Consider the following 20,925-nt stretch of genomic DNA (forward strand, 5'->3'; position numbering starts at 1 on the left):
TAACCGTATATATTGCCTTCCTTTCTGTGACTCTGCCACCACCAAATGCCTGGACTATTGCAATAGTCTACTGGTTGGTGTCTCTACTTCAAGTCTCTCCTTGCTTCCAGTTCATCCTCTACTCAGTTGTCAAATTGATCTTCCTAAAGCTCAATTATAATCATATCCCCTCTGTCCTGCCACCTCCCCTTGCATTTAAGTAAACTTCAGTTCATGACCTCCATGATCATCCAAAGCCCTTCATGATTTACCTCTTCCTACCTTTCCAGGCTTCTTATATTTAATACTCACATAATTCTGGGGTCCAGTGGCATTTCCTTCTTTGTTGCTCCTCTTACTGGGCATGTTCAATGACTATCCTCCCTGCTTGGAATGCTTTCCTTCTTTATCTCTATTTCCTGGCTTCCCGACTCTTTCACACTCTATCTGAAATCCCACCCTCTAAAAGAAGTCCTTGCTCATCCTCTTTAATTCTAGTACCTTCTTGTTGATTATTTCCAATTTGTTCTACATAATAGCTTTTTGGCACATAGCTTCTTTGCATGCTTTCTCCCTCATTAGACCATGAGTTCCTTGAGAACTATATCTATTTTTTGCATTTTTTACCTCCAATATTAGCAGTGCCTGGCACACATTAGGTGCTTAATATATTTTTATTGACTCACTAAAGTCTTCCTAACTCTAGGTCCAATATTATACATTGGATTATCTAGCTACCTCTGTATATATTTATGTTTATGTGTGTGTCCTGTCCCTGTTGCTCAGTTTAAATGAAAGTGATGCCCACTCCCCTTACTCTATCCATATTTGTATATACTTCTTATGGGCCCCAATTACATGAGAAATTCTCTATCTTTCCTCCTAATTTACCTATTTCTATTTAAAAAAAATAATTCATGAAACTTTCTCTAGATTTTTGTGCCATGGATCAAGAACTTTTGAGTTAGCCATCTTGAAAATAGTAGAATATAACTAATAGGATCCTAATCTTTACTTAGACCTCAGGATTACCAGTTTACCCAGTAATGTATGATTTATACTCTTACTAAGTAAAAAGAACAGGAAGTAAATTTAGGAAGTATTTATATTTTGCTGAGCCTAAGACATGCAGTCGTAAAAGATAGATTCCTTTTTTGTATTTAAATTTTATTTTTTTCCCTAACTACATATAAAAACAATATTTTATTTTTTAAAAATTTTGAGTTCCCAAATATCTCACTTCTTCCCTCCCTGAAATAAGTAATCTGATATAGATTTTACATGTGCAATCATGTAAAACATTTTTTCAATATTATTCATATTGTGGAAGAAAACTAAAAAAAATTAATAAAGTAAAATATAATATGTTTTGGTCTGGATTTAGATTCCATCTGTTTTTTTCTCTGGAGCTAGATGGCATTTTTGGAATTATCTTAGATCATTATATTATTGAGAATAGATGTCATTCACAATTATTCATTGTATATTATTTTACAATGTTTTCCTGGTTCTGCTCATATCACTCTATTTCAGTTCATGTAAGTCTTTCCAGGTTTTCCAGGAATCATCCTGCTCATCATTTCAACAGTATTCCATTATAATCATATGCTGCAATTTATTCTGTCATTCTATAATTTTGGTCATTCTCTTGCTTTCCAATTCTTTACTACCATAAAAAGAGCTGCTATAAATATTATTTTTACATATGGATTCCTTTCCTTTTTTAAAATCTCTTTGGGATATAGATGTAGTAATGATACTGCTAGGTCAGAAGGTATGTTCTATAAGTAGATACTGAAAGCATGGAACAATAGTTTCAAATTGCTCTGCAGACTGATTGAATCAGTTTATAACCCAACAATGCATTCATGTCTCAGTTTTCTCACATCCCCTCCAACGTTTGTCATTTTCATCTTCTGGCATATTAGCCAATCTCATAAATATGAGGTGGTACCTCAGTTGTTTTATTTTTTTATTTCTCTAATTAATAGTTAGATTTTTTTCACATAACTATAGGGAGTTTTGAATACTTAATTTGAATACTGCCTATTCATTTCCTTTGATCATTTATCAACTGTGGAATGAATGACTTGTATTCTTATACATTTTAGAAATGTATGATGAGAAGTTATATATGAGAAATGAGGTCAAATCTGCAAATTATTTTTTTACAGTTATGATTACTGTGTATTACTTTCCATCTTCTTTTCCTCTTGTTTATCTTGTTCTCTCTCTTCTTCCACCCTGTCCATCCTCAAAAGCATTTTGCTTCTGACCACTACCTCCTCTATTTTGCCCTTTCTTCTGTCTCTTCCTCCATTTCACTTATACACTTACCTTCCTATTTTCCTGTGGGGTAAGATAGATTTCTAGACCCATCTGATTATTTTCTTCCCTCTTTGAGCCAGTTCTGATTAGGATAATGCTCAAACACTGCCTTCCCCTATCTTTTTCCCTACTGTAAAGCTCTTTTGAGCCTCTTTTGTGTGAGATAATTTACCCAATTATGCTTCTCCCTTAACTCTTCTACCAGTGCATTCCTCATTCTCACCACATAATTTTATTTTTTAGATACCATACCATCATATCCAACTCAAATCCTTACCTTCTGTCTATTTATACTACTTCTAACTGCTCTAATAATGATAAAGACCTTTGGAGATACAAGTATCATCTTATCATGTAGAGATGTAAACAGTTTAAGCTTATCAAATCCCTTAAGATTTCTCTTTTCTAATGACCTTTTACCTTGAGTCTTGTATATGAGAGTCAGATTTTTTTAATTTAACACTGGTCTTTGCATCAGGAATGCTTGAAAGTTCTCTATTTCATTGAATGCCCATTTCTACCTCCCACCCCCACCCAAAGGATTATACTTAGTTTTTTTCTGGGTAGGTGATTTTTGGTTTTAATCCTAGTTCCTTTGCCCTTTGGAATATTGTATTCTAGGCCCCCCTACCCTTTAATATAGAAGCTGCTAAATCTTGTATTATCCTGAGTGTGGCTCTTATCATATTTGAATTGCTTACAATATTTTCTCTATGACCTGAGAGTTCTGAAATTTGACTGTAAGAGTCCCAGAGTTTATCCCTTTGAGATCTCTTTTAGGGTATGATAGATGAATTCTTTCCATTTCTGTTTTGTCCTCCAGTTCTAGAATACCATGGCAGCTTTCCTTGATAATTTCCCAAAAGATGACATTCAGGCTCTTTTTTTTTTAATCATAGCTTTCAAGTAGTTCAACAATGTTTTAAATTATTATTCCTGGATTTTTTTTTCTAGATCAGTTATTTTTCCAATGGGATACTTAATATTTTCCTCTATTTTTTTTTTTACTTTACTTGATTGTTTCTTGGTGTTTGATGGAGTCATTAGCTTATAGTTGCCTAATTCTAATGTTTAAATAATTATTTTATTCAGTGAGCTTTTGTACCTCTTTTTCAATTTGGCCAATTCTATTTTTTAAGAAGTTCTTTTCTTCAGCGAGTTTTAATATATCTTTTTACATTTTGTCAGTTCTATTTTTTATGGAGGTCTTCTCTACAGTGGATTTTGGTGCTTCTTTTACCAGTTGTCTATTCTGTTATTTCAAGGTATTATTTCTTTAATTTTTTTGTTCCTCCTTTATGAAGCTATCTACTCTTTTTTCATTATTTTCCTGAATCTCTATCATTTCTTTTCCCATTATTTCTTCTACTTCCCTTAATTGAGTTTTAAAATCCTTCTTGAGCTCCTCTAGGAATTCTTTTAGGACTTGAAACAAATTCACCTTTCCTTTTGGAGGCTTTGGGTGCAGCAGTATTGATTTTCTTGTCTTCTTCCAAGTTTGTGTTTTGGTATTCCTTGTCACCAAAATAACTTTATGTGTTGATTTTCTTTTTGTTGTTGTTGTTCAATCATTTTTATATCATTTTCCTTGATTTTTAACTTAACAACAACAACATTGTTAAAGTTGGACTTCATTTCTATAGTGAAGGGGCATAGTCCCAAACTTCAGATTCTTTGGGTAGGTGCTTCCAGAGATCCAAGTTTTCAGTCCTTCCAAGGTGGTGTGACTGAAGGAGAGGTGTGTTAAATACTCTCCTGTTCTGTGCTCTGATCTGTGCAGGATCACAAGTATTCTATTCCAACCATGGAATACTAGGGTCCCCTGCTTCCCTATAGTTGCATAAATTTAGGATTCTTAGTTCTCTATCATTTTTGGAACTTGAGAATCTGATTTTAGTGATTGAATATACACATTATAAGATTTCCAGAATGGAATAATTCCCTTGTTCCTTAAATCTGTTTTCAAAAGGATTTCATCTTTAGATATTTTAATAGTTTTGCTTCATGCTAATTTCTATGAAGGTCACCCCAGTTTGAAAACCAGTTTTGTTTTGTTTTTTTTAAAGAGCTGATTGCATTAGGGACAAAAAAGATAGTGATCTTGATTTTGGTAATTACAATATAAACTAGTGACAAAAAACATGACAAAATGTTACACAAACTTCCTATGAATGTCTACTTTATAAAATGAGAATAAATTCCTCAAGGGCAGAGATTCTTTCAGATTGTATTTGTAACCCTAGCACTCAGTAGGCCCTTTATATGTGCTTATTTATCCAATAATTGATACTATGCTTCCTCTGAAGAAATTTCTATCTTCATTTAAACATTCTTCAGCAATCATTTATGAAGCTCCTACAATTGTGTATGAAGCTAGTCACTGAGGAAATAAAAAGATAGTAGAGAATATGGCACCTGCCTCATAATATCAAAGAAGCAAAGTGTTTTCATATGTATTTGTAATAAGAAAATAGTTGAATCTTTTTGTTTTCTTATTAAAGAATTGACATCACTGAAGATGATCCACGCTGGCTGGGTGCATGGTGGATAGGGTTTCTTATTTCCTGCTTGCTGGGATGGTCTTTGATTATACCTTTTTCTTGCTTTCCAAAGCATTTACCAGGTAAATGTTAAAAAGATAATTTCTTAAAATAACCTTCATTCTTAGAGCAGGCACTGAAATCTAAGACTTGCTTGACTAGTATATTTAGTTTTCATTGTTACCATTGGACTTGCTACTTTGTGCTCATAGGCTAGAAATATTACAATAACAAAACTCCAATTAGCAAGTGGTTTGAAAAAATTCTGCTTTGCATTATTCAAAAATAATCCACTTTGCATTTACAGGATGGCTCTATGGTTAAAATAAAATAATATGTGAAAGTGCTTTAAAAGCACTAACTGTAATATGTTGTCATTTTTATTTCGTAACTGAAATAACCATAAATTATCTCATTATAACAGTACATTCTATTGACTAAGTAAATTTCAGTTATAAAATAACAGTTATCATTACTACTATTTTATGTTTCCAATAAATATGCCCTTAATTTATTAGAACAAAATAGGCCTTACTGGTCTAAATCACAATAATAGTCTGTTGGGAGAAATTTTCCACATAGCACATCTAGAAGTGTATCTCCTCTGCATGATTAAGCCATAGTTCTCTAAGACAATTCAGTGGTAAAACCATTTAGGTTTTTTTTGTTTTTTTAATATATCTGGCTTTATATTAATATTCCAAAATTTCCTTATTTTGTTTTATTCCTTTGCCACAGGCGTAGTTTAATGGTTTGTTTTTTTTTCCCCTGCCTGCTGGCCATCTCCATCTGTATATCCCATAGGCATTTCAAATTCATTAGGTCCAAAGCAATTCGTTATCTTTTCCCTAAATGTCCCCCTTGTCTAATCTTCCCTCTTCTTGCTGAAGGTAGCATCACCCTTTCCATATGCATTCTAGCAATAACCGCAGTCAGTCGTATTTGATTCTTTGCTCTCTCTTTTTGACTCCCCCTGTTAACCACTCAGCTTCCAGACTTTGTTCATTCTTTCTCTCCAGTTTTACTGGCATCCATCTTTTTCTTTCCATTCCAAACCATTACCCTGATTCAGACCTTCATCATCTTTTACATATATTATTGGAATAATCTTACTGGGCTTTCTACTTCCAAACGCTCTCCTTTCTAAATCATTCTCCTCACAACTGCCAAAAAACATGTCACCCGACTTCCTCATGTCTTTCCAAGATTCCACATTTCCTTTAGATTAAAATGCAAACTTCCCAGGTTGGCATTCAAAGCCCTTCCCAATCTTGTTGCAGTCAGTCTTTTCATGCATTTCAGAGTGTCTCCACATATTTCATGTTCTAGCCAAACTGCCTCATTTGCCATTCTCCATTCATCTTCCAACTTTGCCTATTTCTCTATATCCTATGCCTGCAATTCATGCCCTTTTTTATCTTCCTGTATTAGAATCCTTGATGGTTTTTAAGATTCAGCTCATCTGCTTCCTCTGTGGTGCTTTCCTAATATCCTTACTCATTTATCCTTTCTTCTTCAAATGACTCTTTAGTTTTTTGAAGGCAGAGTGCATTTTTGTTTGGTTGGGTTTTTGGACTGGTAACTGGAGCATCTAGCACAGTGTTTTTGCACATAGTAGGTACTTAATAAATGTTTTTTAAAGTTAATTTTAAATATGAGATTTTGTGATATAGGCCGTCTAGTACCAAGCAGAACAAATCTAATCCTTTTCCAACAAGATGGCCCTTTAAGTGCATGAAGCCGGGACCCCTTATGATTTCCCTTTTCTAGATGAAATACCCCAACTCCTTCAACTTATCCTAACATATTGTGACCATATACAGGTTGCCCTCCACCGGGTGCTTTGTAAGTTATACATTATCATTGCTAAAATGTGGCATCCAGGAAGAACATAGTACGGGGGACATGATCTGAGGAGAGCATGAAGATAAAGCAGAATTTCAGCTCCTTTATCCTTATTGCAACCCAAGATGGTATCAGCTTTATTAGTTACCATATCATACTTTTCACTGAAATAGGACGTGTTGTCCATGAAAATTTTCTCATCATTTTGCAATTAACTATGTCTGGTCCAGGTTTCCCAATTTCGTACTTGTAGTAGTCTTTTTTTGTTTGTTTGGTTTTGTTTAGTTCAACTTTATTAAATTTTGTATTATTTGATTCTAACTAGGATTCCAATCTAATCGTTTTGGATCCAGACTCTGTCATCCAACAAATTAGCTATCCTTCCCAGCTTTGCGTCACCTGCATATTCAATTAGCAGGTCATCTATGACGTTAGCCAAAGCCAAATCATTAATTTAAATGTTAAGCTGCAAGGGAGAAGGAAGTTCCTTGGGGGAGGTCAGTAAAGAATTTTTTTTTCCAAATTGACATCAATCCATTAATGAATATAGTCAGTCATCTGACCATTTTTACATTCACCAAATTATACTATTTTCTATGTTGCCTAATTTTCTTTTCTCTTACCAAGTTCACAGGAACACTCATGAAAGATTTTGTAAAATATATTTGTGTTATTACCTTGTTCTCCCAATGTGGTTCCCCTGTCAAGAAAAAAAAAAGTGGGTTAAATTGTCATTATATATTCTATTTTTTTAAACCCTTACCTTCTGTTTTAGAATCAATACTGGGTATTGGTTCTAAGGCAGAAGAGTGATAAGGGCTAGGCAATGGGGGTTCAGTGACTTTCCCAGGGTCACACAGCTGGGAAGTGTCTGAGGCCACATTTGAACCCAGGACCTCCCATCTCTGGGTCTGACTCTCAATCCACCCAGCTGATATATTCTTGATGAAGTCATACTGTTTTTCTGTGATTAACTTCTCTTCTAGACTATCATTAACCATTCTTTGCAATCTAGAATTCTGTCAGGAATCAAAATCAAGCTCACTGACCAAGGCTTTGTAGACTTCTCTTCCCTCACACCACTATCTCTCACTTCTTTTTAAAAAACCCGGATGTTTGCTTTTTTTCAAATCCTGTAGTACCTCTTCTATTCTTCCCAACTTTTCTGAGGTCATTATCTGACTCAGCAATGACATCTGAAGATCTTTACAGACAGACTCGGAGATTTGAACTCTTTAAGAGTCACTTTTGCTCCCTTACCCTACTCTGAATTTCAGCTCTTACTATTAGCCAGTTTTGTTCTGTAATAAAATCATTTTCCATGGCAGAGGAAACAAAGCAAGACCTGAAAGGTTTTGTTTTCTCCTTAATCATCTATTGCCATTTTTTCATTGACACTGAGATAAATGAAAAATATTTGAAACTTTTTCCTTACTAGCCTCAGGTTATTCTGGGCATTATAAAGTGAGACAGTTCTATCTTTCCCCATTGTTTGGTTCTCTGCAGCTGGATTACAGTCCATCTGAATCAGTCTTGTTGTGTCATCTACTTTTCTTTGTCCTGGGCTGTTTGTTCCCTGTACTTGGAGTATGCTCCTTTGATACCTTGTCCTCTTGATTTTCATGCCTTCTTTTCAACTTCTGTTCATGTCACCTTCTACATAAAGCCTTTCTTATCTCCACCAGCTTGAATTTCCACTAATTTACCTTGTATTTCTTTTGTATGTACTCTGTATTTACATATATATGTTGTCTCCCCAATAGAATGTAAGCTCCTTGAGGGTAGGAACCTCCTCATTGATCAGAATAAGCATTTGCCTTTGGCCTTCCAGCATCATTTGAAGTTTAACATTAATACAATAATTTCACTTATTTTTCTCCCTCTATTGATTTATATCCAAACATCCACTACTTTTCTTTCCCTCTCTTTTCTTCTGAATTTTTCATACATCTTTCTTTTTATTAATAGTACAAATACACTTTTGTCCATTTGTTTCTTGTGAAAGAGTAACATCATCATCTTTCTGGAGCCGAATTCCATCCATTGGTTCTTCTGACTTGTCCATAAGTATTTTTTCCATTCCTTTTTATTATAATATGGTCACAACATCTACTGCATTCTTTTGGTTCTACTCTTTCTCTTTTGTATTATTTCATAAAGCCCTTTTCAATTTTCTTTGTGTCTCAGTAACTGATGTCATCATAATATTCCATTAAACTAATGTACCACAATTTATTTGACTATCTCCCTAGTGTGAGTCATTAAGATTGCTTTTAATCTTTTGCAATTATATATAATGCTGCTGTGAAAATCTTTGAATGACAGATGAATCTTACAATTTGGAATGTTTATAGAATTTAGAAGTTTCTTAGGCCATATTAAATGATCACAGTCTATAGAACCAACAATATATTTTACTCGCAAACCTATATATTGCTACAGAACTTCTCCTTTAATTGGCTTTATTTTATATCAAACTCGAGCCACCCCATGCCCATTTTTATATCTTGTGAGGTACAATGGATGGAAAGTTACTTGAATTCTCAGGGCCTCATTTTCCTCATCTGTAAAATGAATGGTTTGGATTTCATAATCTCTAAGCCATCTAAATCCAGTCCTAAACCCATGACTCTATGATCAACTATAAAATGAAAGAGGATTGTAATCCAAGGTTCTTTCCAGCTCTAAATCTTTTAAATCTATACTTGGGGAAAAGCATATAAGGGGAAAAAAGCAAGGCTGCCTAGGGAAATAGGTCATTCAGCACCTAACACTTATGAGCTCCCCTAATTTGAGACATATAGGTGGTATGATGAAGATTTGTATTGAGGAAGCCCCGACTCCCAATTCTTCCTTAGATATTTAATAGTTTTGTGACCCTGGAGTAGATACTTAATCTCAGTTTGCTCATCTGTAGAATAGGAATATCACCTATTTCATGGGGTTGTTGTGAGAGTCAAATAAGATAATATATGTAAAGTGCTTTGCAAACCTTTTAATGCTTTCTAGATGTTAATCATTAGTATTAGTTATAATGTAGATTTCCACATTCCTGACTTGTTAGTATAGAAGAATTAGATTCTACTAAGTTATGTTAATTGTAGAAATCATGAAAGTTGTTCAACTTGCCTATGATATCAAATTTGTTCATTTGTAGGCACTTCTGTAGTACGAGCTGGAAAAGTTTCTCAGGTCCATCAGGATAATAATATAACAAAATTTGAGGATGCAGAATTTGGAAAGAGTTTTAAAGATTTTCCAGCATCTCTTCTGGTAATGTAACATCTTTTATAATAAATTTAATGAGATTATTTCATTTCTTGATACTATGCCTGGAATGGTGAACCATTTCTGTTTTCAAATACCATAAAATATTAGTATTAAAAGAGACTTGGAAAGATTATCTTTTACAGATGTAGAAAGTAATACAGATCAAACACACACGTTTTCTCTTTTTTAAGCCAATGGTTAACATTTAGGAAGAAGGGAAAAGAAGATTCCTTGTTTTCTCTTCCTGTCTCCTGACTCTAATGAACTCAATGGACTGGACTTCCAATAGGGCGCCACAGAATAGTCAATAGGGATTTTTCATCCTTTTAATCTTTTGTGCATGGATTATGAGCATCTTCTTTTTTGAGTATCGTAGTTCTCATGGAGGTGCTCTAGTAAACAAGCACTATCACCTGGAGGACTTCACCATCTCGAGCTATGATTCTCAGTGGTTTTTTCTTGCAGTATTCTTTGCAGTAAGGAATCAAGGCTTAGTGAATGTTGACGTTAATCATTATAAAAGAGCTGGAAATCACTTGCATGTATAACTTTCAAATTAGAGCAGTTATTTTTGTTGAATTATTTGTAAATTCAAGATCCAGTATATTTTGATCTTGGTAACATACAGGTTTTATTTACTTTGTGAATTTTATACTCAACATACTATATATGCATAGTTAGTGTAATTTATATTTAGTACAATTATTTATACATTTTTATCTTTAGTAACAACTTCAGAAATATGAATCTTTAGAAAATCTATTTTCCATTTGACTCTACAGGACATTGTCCATGACAATGGCAAAAGCATTGGTAACATTCATTGTGGGTGCAAGCAGACTACAATATATTTTCACTGATATTCTATGCACAAGAAATATTGTAAGGAATATAATTCAGAACATGTATATGCCTGCGAAAAGAGGAAGTAGGTTAGTCACAGAGTGAGACAAGGGATGGATAATTATATGGATCTGAGGTTATACAATGAAATCACAATTAAAGAAAGAAAGGAAAGGAAAGGAAAAGGTGATATGCTTAATATGTCATGTATATATATTAAACTTTGGAGGAGGGAAATGCTCATACCGAAATTCTCTACCACTGCAAGTCAGTCATTTGTTTGTAGCTTATCATCTTAGAAAGTTGTTTGAGGCCATTCATTTGTCAAAGGTGAGATCAAACTCAGGTCCAAGTCCAGCTTTCCATCTATTATGTGATGCTGCCTCTCACTTTATACAAGATAGACACTTCACAAATATTTGCTAACATAAATTGAATAATCCCAGCCTCTTAATTATTATATTGATTGCTTTAATTTGTAAAGTTATTTGATGTCATTTTCTTATTCTTGAATCTTACTTTTACCTTTATGAAAAAATATGGAAATAAATTTGTGTAAAAAAGTAGAAATGACCTTTTATTAAATTAAACAAAATGAAATTATAAAAGGGATTCTTTATTATGCCACTATAAACTACAGATTGTAAATTCCCAAAGGAATTTTAACAAAGCTGTCTACAATAATCTTTTTTAATAAAACAATGCTGTCTGCAGTTCATTAAAGGTAAAATTTTAATATTAAATTTAATATCAGTAACTTGAATTTCATTTAGAAACAAACAAGTAATCATTGCATTAACAATAATAATTGCTAACATTTAAAAAGCACTTTAAAGTTTGCAAAGCATTTTACATGGATTATCTTATGTATCCTCACAATTCTGTGCATAGATGCTGATAAAGATAATATTTTGTTCTGTTTTGCCTAGGACTTGCATGTTTATTCTGTAGACTGTCAAGCCTTTTTTCTTTATGTGTCTTTCTGTCTAGCTTTTCTGAGGTGGTTTCTTATTTCTATATTCTCTTTTTCCTTCTTTGTCTGTTTGTACATTTTAATTCTTTTGTCTTTCCATTCCACTCAGGTAAACTAAATTCATGTCTAATTCTGCTAGTGCTTCCTTACCTGGAGCTGACATTTCCACACTCTTCCCAATTCCCTGCCTGCTCCTTAGTGTACTGAGCTGCTGGTGAACTCTTTCGTTCACATTATTAGCACTTCATGTAATTTTGTGCAACCTATTGCATGTAGTGGCTACTAACCATCCCCCTTCTGTTATGTTTTGATTGAGTTACAGTAATTATAGAGGAATTCTAAAGGGCCCAGAGAAAGTTTAGCCTCTACAAATCATATAAAAGCATTCAAGAAATGAATTCAATAAATAAAAAGCATCTTAAAACACTTAGTGTAAGCAATATCTCTCTTATTACAGAAATAACTTTGGATTTGGGGATGCCCAAGATAAAAAATCAAAATGGATGATGAAATCACTTTACCCAATACAAGGAAGCAAAAATTAGAAGTTTCTCCTTATAGCTTTATGTTTGTAAGTCTAAATTAATAAGTCTGAAAGGAAAAAAAAATATGTGGAGCTTTCCCTTTCCACTTGATCTCTCAGCAAGTTACTTCCCAAATATTTGGATAGTGTGGCAAATTACAAAATGTATTGTTGTTATCTTAAGAAATACTGAGAGAATACTTGCTGAATATGAAAATTATAATGTAGCTGTATCTTTTTATAATGGAATTCATATCGCAAAGTTATATAACAGAAGTAGAAGAATAGGAAATTCATTTGGCATATGCTTTGAGAAGACAAATGAATGTCTTTTCTAGTTATACGTCTGAATGTTCCTATTGAATAAGTATTGAGAGTTCATCTCTGGCATGGAAATTGTACTTTTTTGAATTCTCCAGCAAGATAGAAATAATTGGTAGCATTATTATGCGAAATACCTATCTTGTACTACCATTTCATCCATCTGCCTTGTCCTTTGGATATAGGATCACAACCCCTAAAGATTTATCTAAAGGGAAAGGGAGAAAATAAGTACTTTTCAGAAATTTAGTTTGTGGTGAATTTTTTAAGGCAAAGGCTCTTCTAGTCTTTTCTGTTAAATAACCAATAAGAACATAGCATTGTAGCTATAAAGCTATCCTTGGAGCTATGAAGAACTGGGTTCAAATCGTGTTCAGACACATACTGGCTATGGGACTCTGGTTAAGTCACTTTGCTCTAGTTAAGAATATAAGTTGCACTGCTAGAGTTCTGTATCTGATCTTTCCTTTTACCACTGAATGCCATAGGCTCGGCCCCTATCCTTAGCACTGTCATACCATGAACAAGTGAAAAAGAGGACAAATATATGCTTATTGAAGATAGTCATTTCCAGAATAGAGCATCAGTGTCTTGTGTAGTACACAAATGAAATAGAGACTCCTTATAGCCCAACTGGGAGAACATTGTGCACATAATGCCTATCCGCCAGGAAGGACACAGTGATTTTCAATAAGGCAAGAATCTAATACGATTCCATGGCACTCAAGACAAAAAAGGAATCTGCTATCATAGAAGAAACAGATGGAGGTCAAATGTAGATCGAAACATATCATTCTTCACTGTATTCCTTCCATGATTTTTTTCTCTAGCATAAGCAATGCATCTCATTTTACATGATGAATAGAGAAATGTTATTATATTATCATATATGCACAACCTATATAATATTATTCACCTTCTTGGGGAGGGAGGAGAAATAAGAGGGGGGAAAAACAGAATGAGACAAATTTTTGGACATAGCTAATATGAGAATTTATTTCTCTTGGATAAGCATAGTTAGTATAATTTATTACATATTTATAACAAAGCATACGTATCACATTATTATGTTACATATTACATTACATGTTTTTTAAAACTTTACTTTCAGAAAAAAAGATACTCTCATTTACTCTCATTTGCCTAATACAGTCTACTAGTAGCATCTCATTTGCCTTGTCTTGCCTCCTCTGCCTTATATGGCAGTCTACTGGTAGCATCAAGCTTCAGTGATGTAGAGCCCAAGCACTATATTAGTAACCTTGGTGTACGTGTACATGTTGTGTGTGTGTGTGTGTGTGTGTGCACTAACAAGCAAAAAATAGCTTACAAGAAGATTGTGTATGGGATAAATCTTCTGTGGAGCTCTCAGGACCAACTCATTCATCTTTTATCTAAGAAATCCTTCAAATCAACAAATTAATAACCATTGAGTAAAAATATTAGACATTTTGAAATATAGAAAGAAAAAATTAAAAACAAAAACTATTGAGCAAAATGAAATAAGCTGGTTTTAAAAGAATTTTTTTTAAGACCAAGAGAATAGATTGAGCAAGAGAATGAATCAGAATTGGTCTTGGCTCCTCCCACTTCCATACTACCCATGTTCTCTCTGTTGCCAAATCTTTTTGATTCTATCTCTATAACATTTTTCAATTTCACTACATGTTGTTATTCAGATAACCTCTTAACTTATTTCAGGTTTTACCTTCTCATTTGCATTAGCAAGAGACTCCTGATTACTGTCCTAATGACTTCCTTTCCAAACCTTAATCTACACTTTCCAGAATGCCTTAATCACCTATCTGACCATGTTATTCTCTAACTCAAAATTATTTAGTGGCTCTATGTTACCTTTGAGAAAAAGATTCAAATCCTAAGCCTGACATTTAACATCCATTACAAGTATTTGTAATTGTGTATATATAGCTATATTTTTGTAATATAATGATTACTAGTATTTCTAGTTTCATTTTATATTACCCCCTTTACCATTCTTTAGGTACTTAAGCTGGGCTCCTATCTATTCCCCATACTATGGTCAAATCCCATCTTCTACCTCTGGGCCTCTGCCCAGGTTACCGTATCCACCTTGTTCCCTTCTCATCTTCACCTCTTAGAGTCCCTATTTTCCTTCAAAGTTCAGTGCAGGTGTTGCCTTATGCACGAGACAGTTTTTGATTTCTCCACCCTTCCTCCTTCCTGAAATTACTTTGTTTCTCTTTATTAGTTATTTGTATACATGTTGTTTTCCTGAGGAGAATATAAGCTCCTTGAGGGCAACATCTGTTTCCTTTTGGCTTGTTTCTTCAAACCTTAACATAGTGCTTTGCACATAGTAAGTACTTAATAAGTATTAGTTGGCTTGAAGCTATTCAACATTCATTTCTGGGCTTTGCCAATAAAGTAGACATGATTCTACTACCTGGATTGCTTCATAGATGTGATACTCTTCCTGTCAAATTTCCACAAGGGTATTTTATAGAATGAAATAAAATGATAAAATTTAGTTGACCATATAAAAGTTCACGAATATCAGGAGAAATTATGAGAAAAATTAGGAAAGAATGGAGGCGATTTAACACTGTTAGATATCACATTGTAGCATAAAATGATATTATCAAAAATATATTCCTAGATGAAACAAAAAAAGAAAATAATAGAACAGATTAGGTGAACATGATTTTCAAAGTAAATGCCCAAAGCAGTCTAGTTCTAATTAAACTCAAGAACATAAGTTATGAGGAAGTGATTCTATTTAATAAGAGCTGTTAAGAAAATTGGATAGTTCTCTGCTGACAAAAGGAGGTTTAGATGATCATAACACAATTATTTCTAAATGGAGGAAGGGCAAAAGAAATTATACAAAATAGATAGAATAAAAAGTTATAGCTTTCATTATTGTGGTCAATCAATAAATCCATCATATGGTGAGATTATAAATTACAAAATAGAATGCATATGGAAAGTTTAATAATTTTTGCATAAATAAGATCAGTGGAAGAAAAAAGGTATTCAATCAGATTATTTACTTTATAGGGAAGGTGGGGACAAGGCAGTGAGAGATGGAGTCTATGGCCAGAAGAAGGGAGAAAATTTGGAACTCAAAACTTTTTTTTTTAATGAATGTTAAAAAAAATCATTTTTGCATGTAAAGGAGAAAAGTAAAGTATTATTTATTTTAAATATAAAGGACTTTCCCATGCAAGCCTTTCAGCTAATGCTGTGTTATTGTTATATATGAGACACAATATATATGAATGTCAAAAGAAAGAAAAAGATTCCATTTCTAATCAGAAATATAATTTTAAAGGCCTTGAGGTATCATTTCACACTAGTCGTTAAAAATGATGGGAAATTCATTGTCGAGGAACTGTGGGAAGGCAGTTAAGGTTCATTCACCATTTCAATGCTGAATTCTCAGGATTTGGTTCTACCATATTGAAAATCAAGTTGCATTTATGTAGTAAAAGTTTCTGAATTAGTAATGCCATTTCATTGAAATAGTCTCCTTCTGGGATTATGTCCCTGAGACGGTTAGACAGCATAAAATAAACCAGCTGTATATGAAGGAACATAGCAGAATAACTTATGTTAGTGAAAGAGTAAAACCAAAATATGTATCTAGTGATTTGAACTCTGTATTATGTTATACGAATTAAATGTAATATTACTATGCAGAAAGGAATGACATAGGAAGAAAGAAGAAAAGTCAGGGAAAACTTGTAAAGTGATACATACTGAAGAAAGAAGGGCCCAAAGATCAATATGCACAATGAATTAAGCTGCCACGAATAACCAGAATTTGACGAAATATACACTGTTAGTACCATCCTCCCCAATTTAAGGGACAGTCATACGAAGGCATATCAGCAATAATCTGGCTTTTCCAGAAACTGCCTGAATGCTTTCTGCAAAGTGTGCTCTTGTGTAAAAACAAAATAAATTCTTTCCCCCCTTTTTTTAAATACACAAGCATGAAAGATGGAATCCTGAATTCCAGCAGCTATTAGTCCAGTTTTCTTGGGATGTTACTTGCTGAATGGGGAATGGCAGAGGGTTACTGCAGGCTCAAAGAGAAAGCAAAAAGTCTAGAACAGAAGGAACATGACAAGCAATGACTAAAGAATTTCTGGGCACACGTGAATATTCCATTGAAATAAGGGATTCTAAATGTATATGGGCACAGTCAGAATGACTACTTTTTTGCAATATTTATCAACTTTGATGTTGTGGCAAAAAAATAAGGCAAGTGGACAGGCATGATTCAAGCAAGAACTGGCTATGCTTGACTATAGTAGAGCAAGGCAGGAAAGGATTCACAGACTGGGAAATATATATAATATATGTGTGTGTGTGTGTGTGTGTGTGTGTGTGTGTGTGTGTGTGTGTGTGTGTGTAATTAAATTGAGTCAAGACCATTCAAGGACACTATATTTTTTATTGGAGAAAAAAGGGTAATTGCTAAGTCAATTAATGATGTCAGCAAGATTATGGGAAAATTAGGGGAAAACATAAAAGAACACTTTCAAAATATTGTGTACTTCACATATCATTTAAAATACGCCTTTCTTCATTCAAAATGGATTCAATGGACTATTTCATTGTAATACTTTGTCAGTGTATAGTTTGAATACTGATTGCTACTATGTCCATTTTTCATCTAGCCCCCCAACAACAGTAGAATTATGACAACAAAGTAGCTCAAGCAATGTGCTAATAATAGCTTTTTCACATTAATAGGATTCTAGATTGAGAACTGGAGGGGATTGGAAATAAATGAATTCACCCTCCTCACTTTATAAGTATTTATAGTATTTAGGATACTTCGACAGAGAGGCTAAATGATTTACCCAAGGTCATATAAGTAGTTAGGTTCTGAGGCAGGATTCAAACCCAGCTCTTTCCGACTCTCAATCCAAGATTGTAGAGTACCGTCTGCCTTTATATTACTTATCCATGGTTTCTTTTTAAACTTACCACATAGGTCTTAAGGTGGGGAAATGCGAAGTTTGAACATGGGAAAGCCAAAAGTTACCCTTCCTAAGTGTTCCACTTAATGAAACATGTGCAGTTACTAACTTTGCATGCTTTAATTTTAGATTTTGCTGAAGAATCCTGCCTTTATGTGTTTAGTCCTATCTACCACCACAGAAGCTTTGATTACTACTGGATTTGCTACCTTTTTACCTAAATACATAGAAAATCAATTTGGAAAGTCATCCAGCTATGCAGCTACCCTTGGAGGTAGAGTTTCCTCACCATTACATTAATGTCATTAAATTTTCTTTTATCCTAAACATAAGTATCTATATTATTGAAACTTTTGGCGTATGCAAATCTTAATGTGGTCCTTGTCAAAATGTTTAAGTGTTTCTAGAAAATTGAGGTGAAGAGGCAGTATGGTGTAATGAAAAGTCAAATTTAGGCCCTTGATTAGGGAAGAGCTGGGTTCAAGTTCTACCTCTGATACACATTGGCTGTGTGACCCTCAGCAAGTCACTTAACCTCTCAAAGAGGCATATGAGATGCTGTGGAAAGAAATTGGAGCCAAAGTTAAATAAGTAAAACTAGAAGCTGAATACTAGAACCTGGGACTAAGAAAGAATCCTAGAGATCAGATAGTTTAAACCTTCAGTTTTAGAAACGAGGAAATTGCTATTAGATGTCCTTTCATCAAGTTTTCCTATCTTTCGAAAAAATTGAAGTTTTTTATTTCTTAACTTCTAGTTAGCAGTTCCACATTATTGAATGTTTGTGTATTTTTGAGCTTTTCACAGACAGTCCTTTTAAGGATACAATTTAGCAGAAGGAGATCTTCCAAATCCTTTTCTCTGAGGTTATCTTTTTTTCCCAATCTCTGCTCTATAGCTTTTCTAATATCCTTCTTGACTTTTACTTTTTTCACCTACTTTTCCAACTTTATTGCCTATATTTTTTAGGAGGGGAAGGATCTACCATTGCCAATTAGTCAAATAGATTATTTTACTTTCTTCCAAATATTATTGTGAATTTCTCTGTGTTTGACTGTGCTTTATTCTTACTCTAACTTTTGGGACTTTTTTCTTAATAGGGATTGTTTTAATACCAGGAGCAGCTCTTGGACAGATTTTGGGTGGTGTCATTGTTTCCAGGTTCCGAATGTCTTGTAAAGAAGCTATGAAATTTGCAGCATTTTCATCTTCAGCAGCATTTTTGCTGACTATGACTTTAATTTTTATGAAATGCCCAAATGAAGCATTTGCTGGAGTTTTTCAACCATTTAAAGGGTAACTATATCTTAATATCTTTTGATATTTTCATCTCACAGTCCAAAAATAGGTTTATTAGTCATTATCAAGTACTTACCAAGAAGGTACTATATCTGCTCAATACAATATGAAATAGTATGTGATTTATAAACCATAAGACATGATTGCTGCTTTCAAGGAGCTTGCAATCATCAAGAAAAATCTAAAAATGAAAAAAATGAAGAGTATATTAAAAGTTTGATAATAATGACAACAATAATAGCAAATGTATCAATTCAAAATTTATACTTGCTAATTGTACAATAAATGTTTAGAGAAGAAAGAATTTTATTAGTACTGTCTTTCTTGCCTTTTATACTTGGGAACTTCAGTGATAACCCATTGGTGCCTTCTAATTCATCAAAATACATTATTAATATCTCATTTTATCCTCAGAACAACTATGGGAGATAAGTGCTATTATTATCTCCATTTTATAGAGAAGGAAATTGAGATTGAGTCACTGAAATTAAATAACTTTCCCAGGGTCATAGAGCTAGTAAGTCTCTGAAACCCTATTTGAATTGGAGGCTACAAGCCTGACTCCAGGTTTGGTGCTGTCCATTGTACCATCGCTCACTCTCATGATCTACACTTCTACTCTATTTTAGTTTATCTCGTCATTATACAAAAATATCCTACTTCAACGATCAAAAGTCTCTGAAATTCCTTTCTGACCAAACCTTCCTATTTGTCCTTCTATCTAATTCTTACTCAACGAATTCATGATTCTCGTCATAATTGCTCATCCCTGCATGATTCAGTCCTCTTCCAAACCATGACCCCACGCCTTGGGCTTTCCTTCTCCAATGTGGTTCTAGAATTAGCTGGTTCCATAGTTACAGCCTTTCTTCACCCCAGGAATTCCTTGCTGCCTCCTTTCACTGATCATCCATACCTTGCTAAACCCATCCCTTGGTGACCACCCTCTGCACCTGGGCTAAAAGAAGTCCACAATCAGGCCATCTAGGTCTACTACAGATGGAAGTTCTCAAGTCTTGTGATTGCATGACAGTCCTTTTATTCTTCATTTACTTTCTGCTGTCCTTTCTGTAGCAGCTGTTTAACAACTTCTCTCAAGGGTCCTCCTCAAAACCCTTTTATACCTTCCTTCACTTCAGTCTCAGAAGAAGATATGACCCTTTTCCTCCCAAAGGCCACTGTTTCTCCTCATTCTATTGAGCTCTCTCTTCTCATATCCCCTAGGAGGTTGTGCCTTCAATGACAAAGCCATGTAGAGTGTCCATCCTGTGTGACAGTGTCTGGGAAGAAGAGCTGCCTAATGAGAAGCAAGCTCATCTTTCATCATGAATTAATTGTCCCTCCCATAATGGGGCATAATACCACATTTGGATTCTCTGAACCCATCAGTGAGAGATGTCCTTAGAGAGTGTCCAGCATGCATTCCCTGCCTTCTCCAAAATCTACGTTATACATTTACACAATAAGTCCTTACCTTCAGTCTTGGCGTCAGAGAATGGCAAGGGTTGGGCAACTGGGCTTAAGTGACTTGCTCAGGGTCACACAGGTATGAATGAAGTGTATGAGGCCATAGTTGAACCCAGGTCCTCCAACTCACACCTATCTGTTTGCTACCTAGATGCTCCTCCAAAGTACTATTTTTTTAATTTAGATTCTTGGTCCGTTTTTCTTCCATAGGAAATGTATTATTTTCCTAGTCCTTTAAAGTAATCAATTTTATTTTCATTGGCATGATACTAAATAAGGAGTATAATAGTACAGTCCTTTTTTTTTTACCACAGTCCTTTTTTTTTTTACTTCACACCAACATATCCATGGAATTTGGTCTATATTCAAAATGTTTTGTTCAATCTCTCAGTAGGACTTGATAGATGTATTCCTCAATATTTTCTATGTCCTTTAGTTTTTGAATAGCTTTTCTCCTCTCTTAGTCTCCTCTGTTTTCCATTTTACTTTCTGTAGTCTTCTCTGTTCTTGTCATGCCATGCATCTTAATCCTTAACATAACTGGCCTCTGCATTTTCTTCATGA

General features: G+C 34.1%; 1 protein-coding gene across 3 annotated transcripts in view; it reads left to right on the top strand.

Annotated features, from left to right (window-relative positions):
• LOC100030497 (solute carrier organic anion transporter family member 4C1-like) overlaps window positions 1–20,925 on the top strand; it is a 105,966-nt gene that overhangs the window by 32,071 nt on the left and 52,970 nt on the right. For all 3 annotated transcript variants that reach the window (XM_056824996.1, XM_007486226.3, XM_007486224.3), the window contains 4 exons: window positions 4,809–4,930; window positions 9,850–9,965; window positions 17,725–17,869; window positions 18,696–18,891. In XM_056824996.1, coding sequence (XP_056680974.1) covers window positions 4,809–4,930; window positions 9,850–9,965; window positions 17,725–17,869; window positions 18,696–18,891 — 579 coding nt within the window. The remainder of the gene's footprint in view (window positions 1–4,808; window positions 4,931–9,849; window positions 9,966–17,724; window positions 17,870–18,695; window positions 18,892–20,925) is intronic.

This window comes from Monodelphis domestica, chromosome 3 (assembly GCF_027887165.1).
Source record: "Monodelphis domestica isolate mMonDom1 chromosome 3, mMonDom1.pri, whole genome shotgun sequence".
Classification (NCBI taxonomy): Eukaryota; Metazoa; Chordata; class Mammalia; order Didelphimorphia; family Didelphidae; genus Monodelphis; species Monodelphis domestica.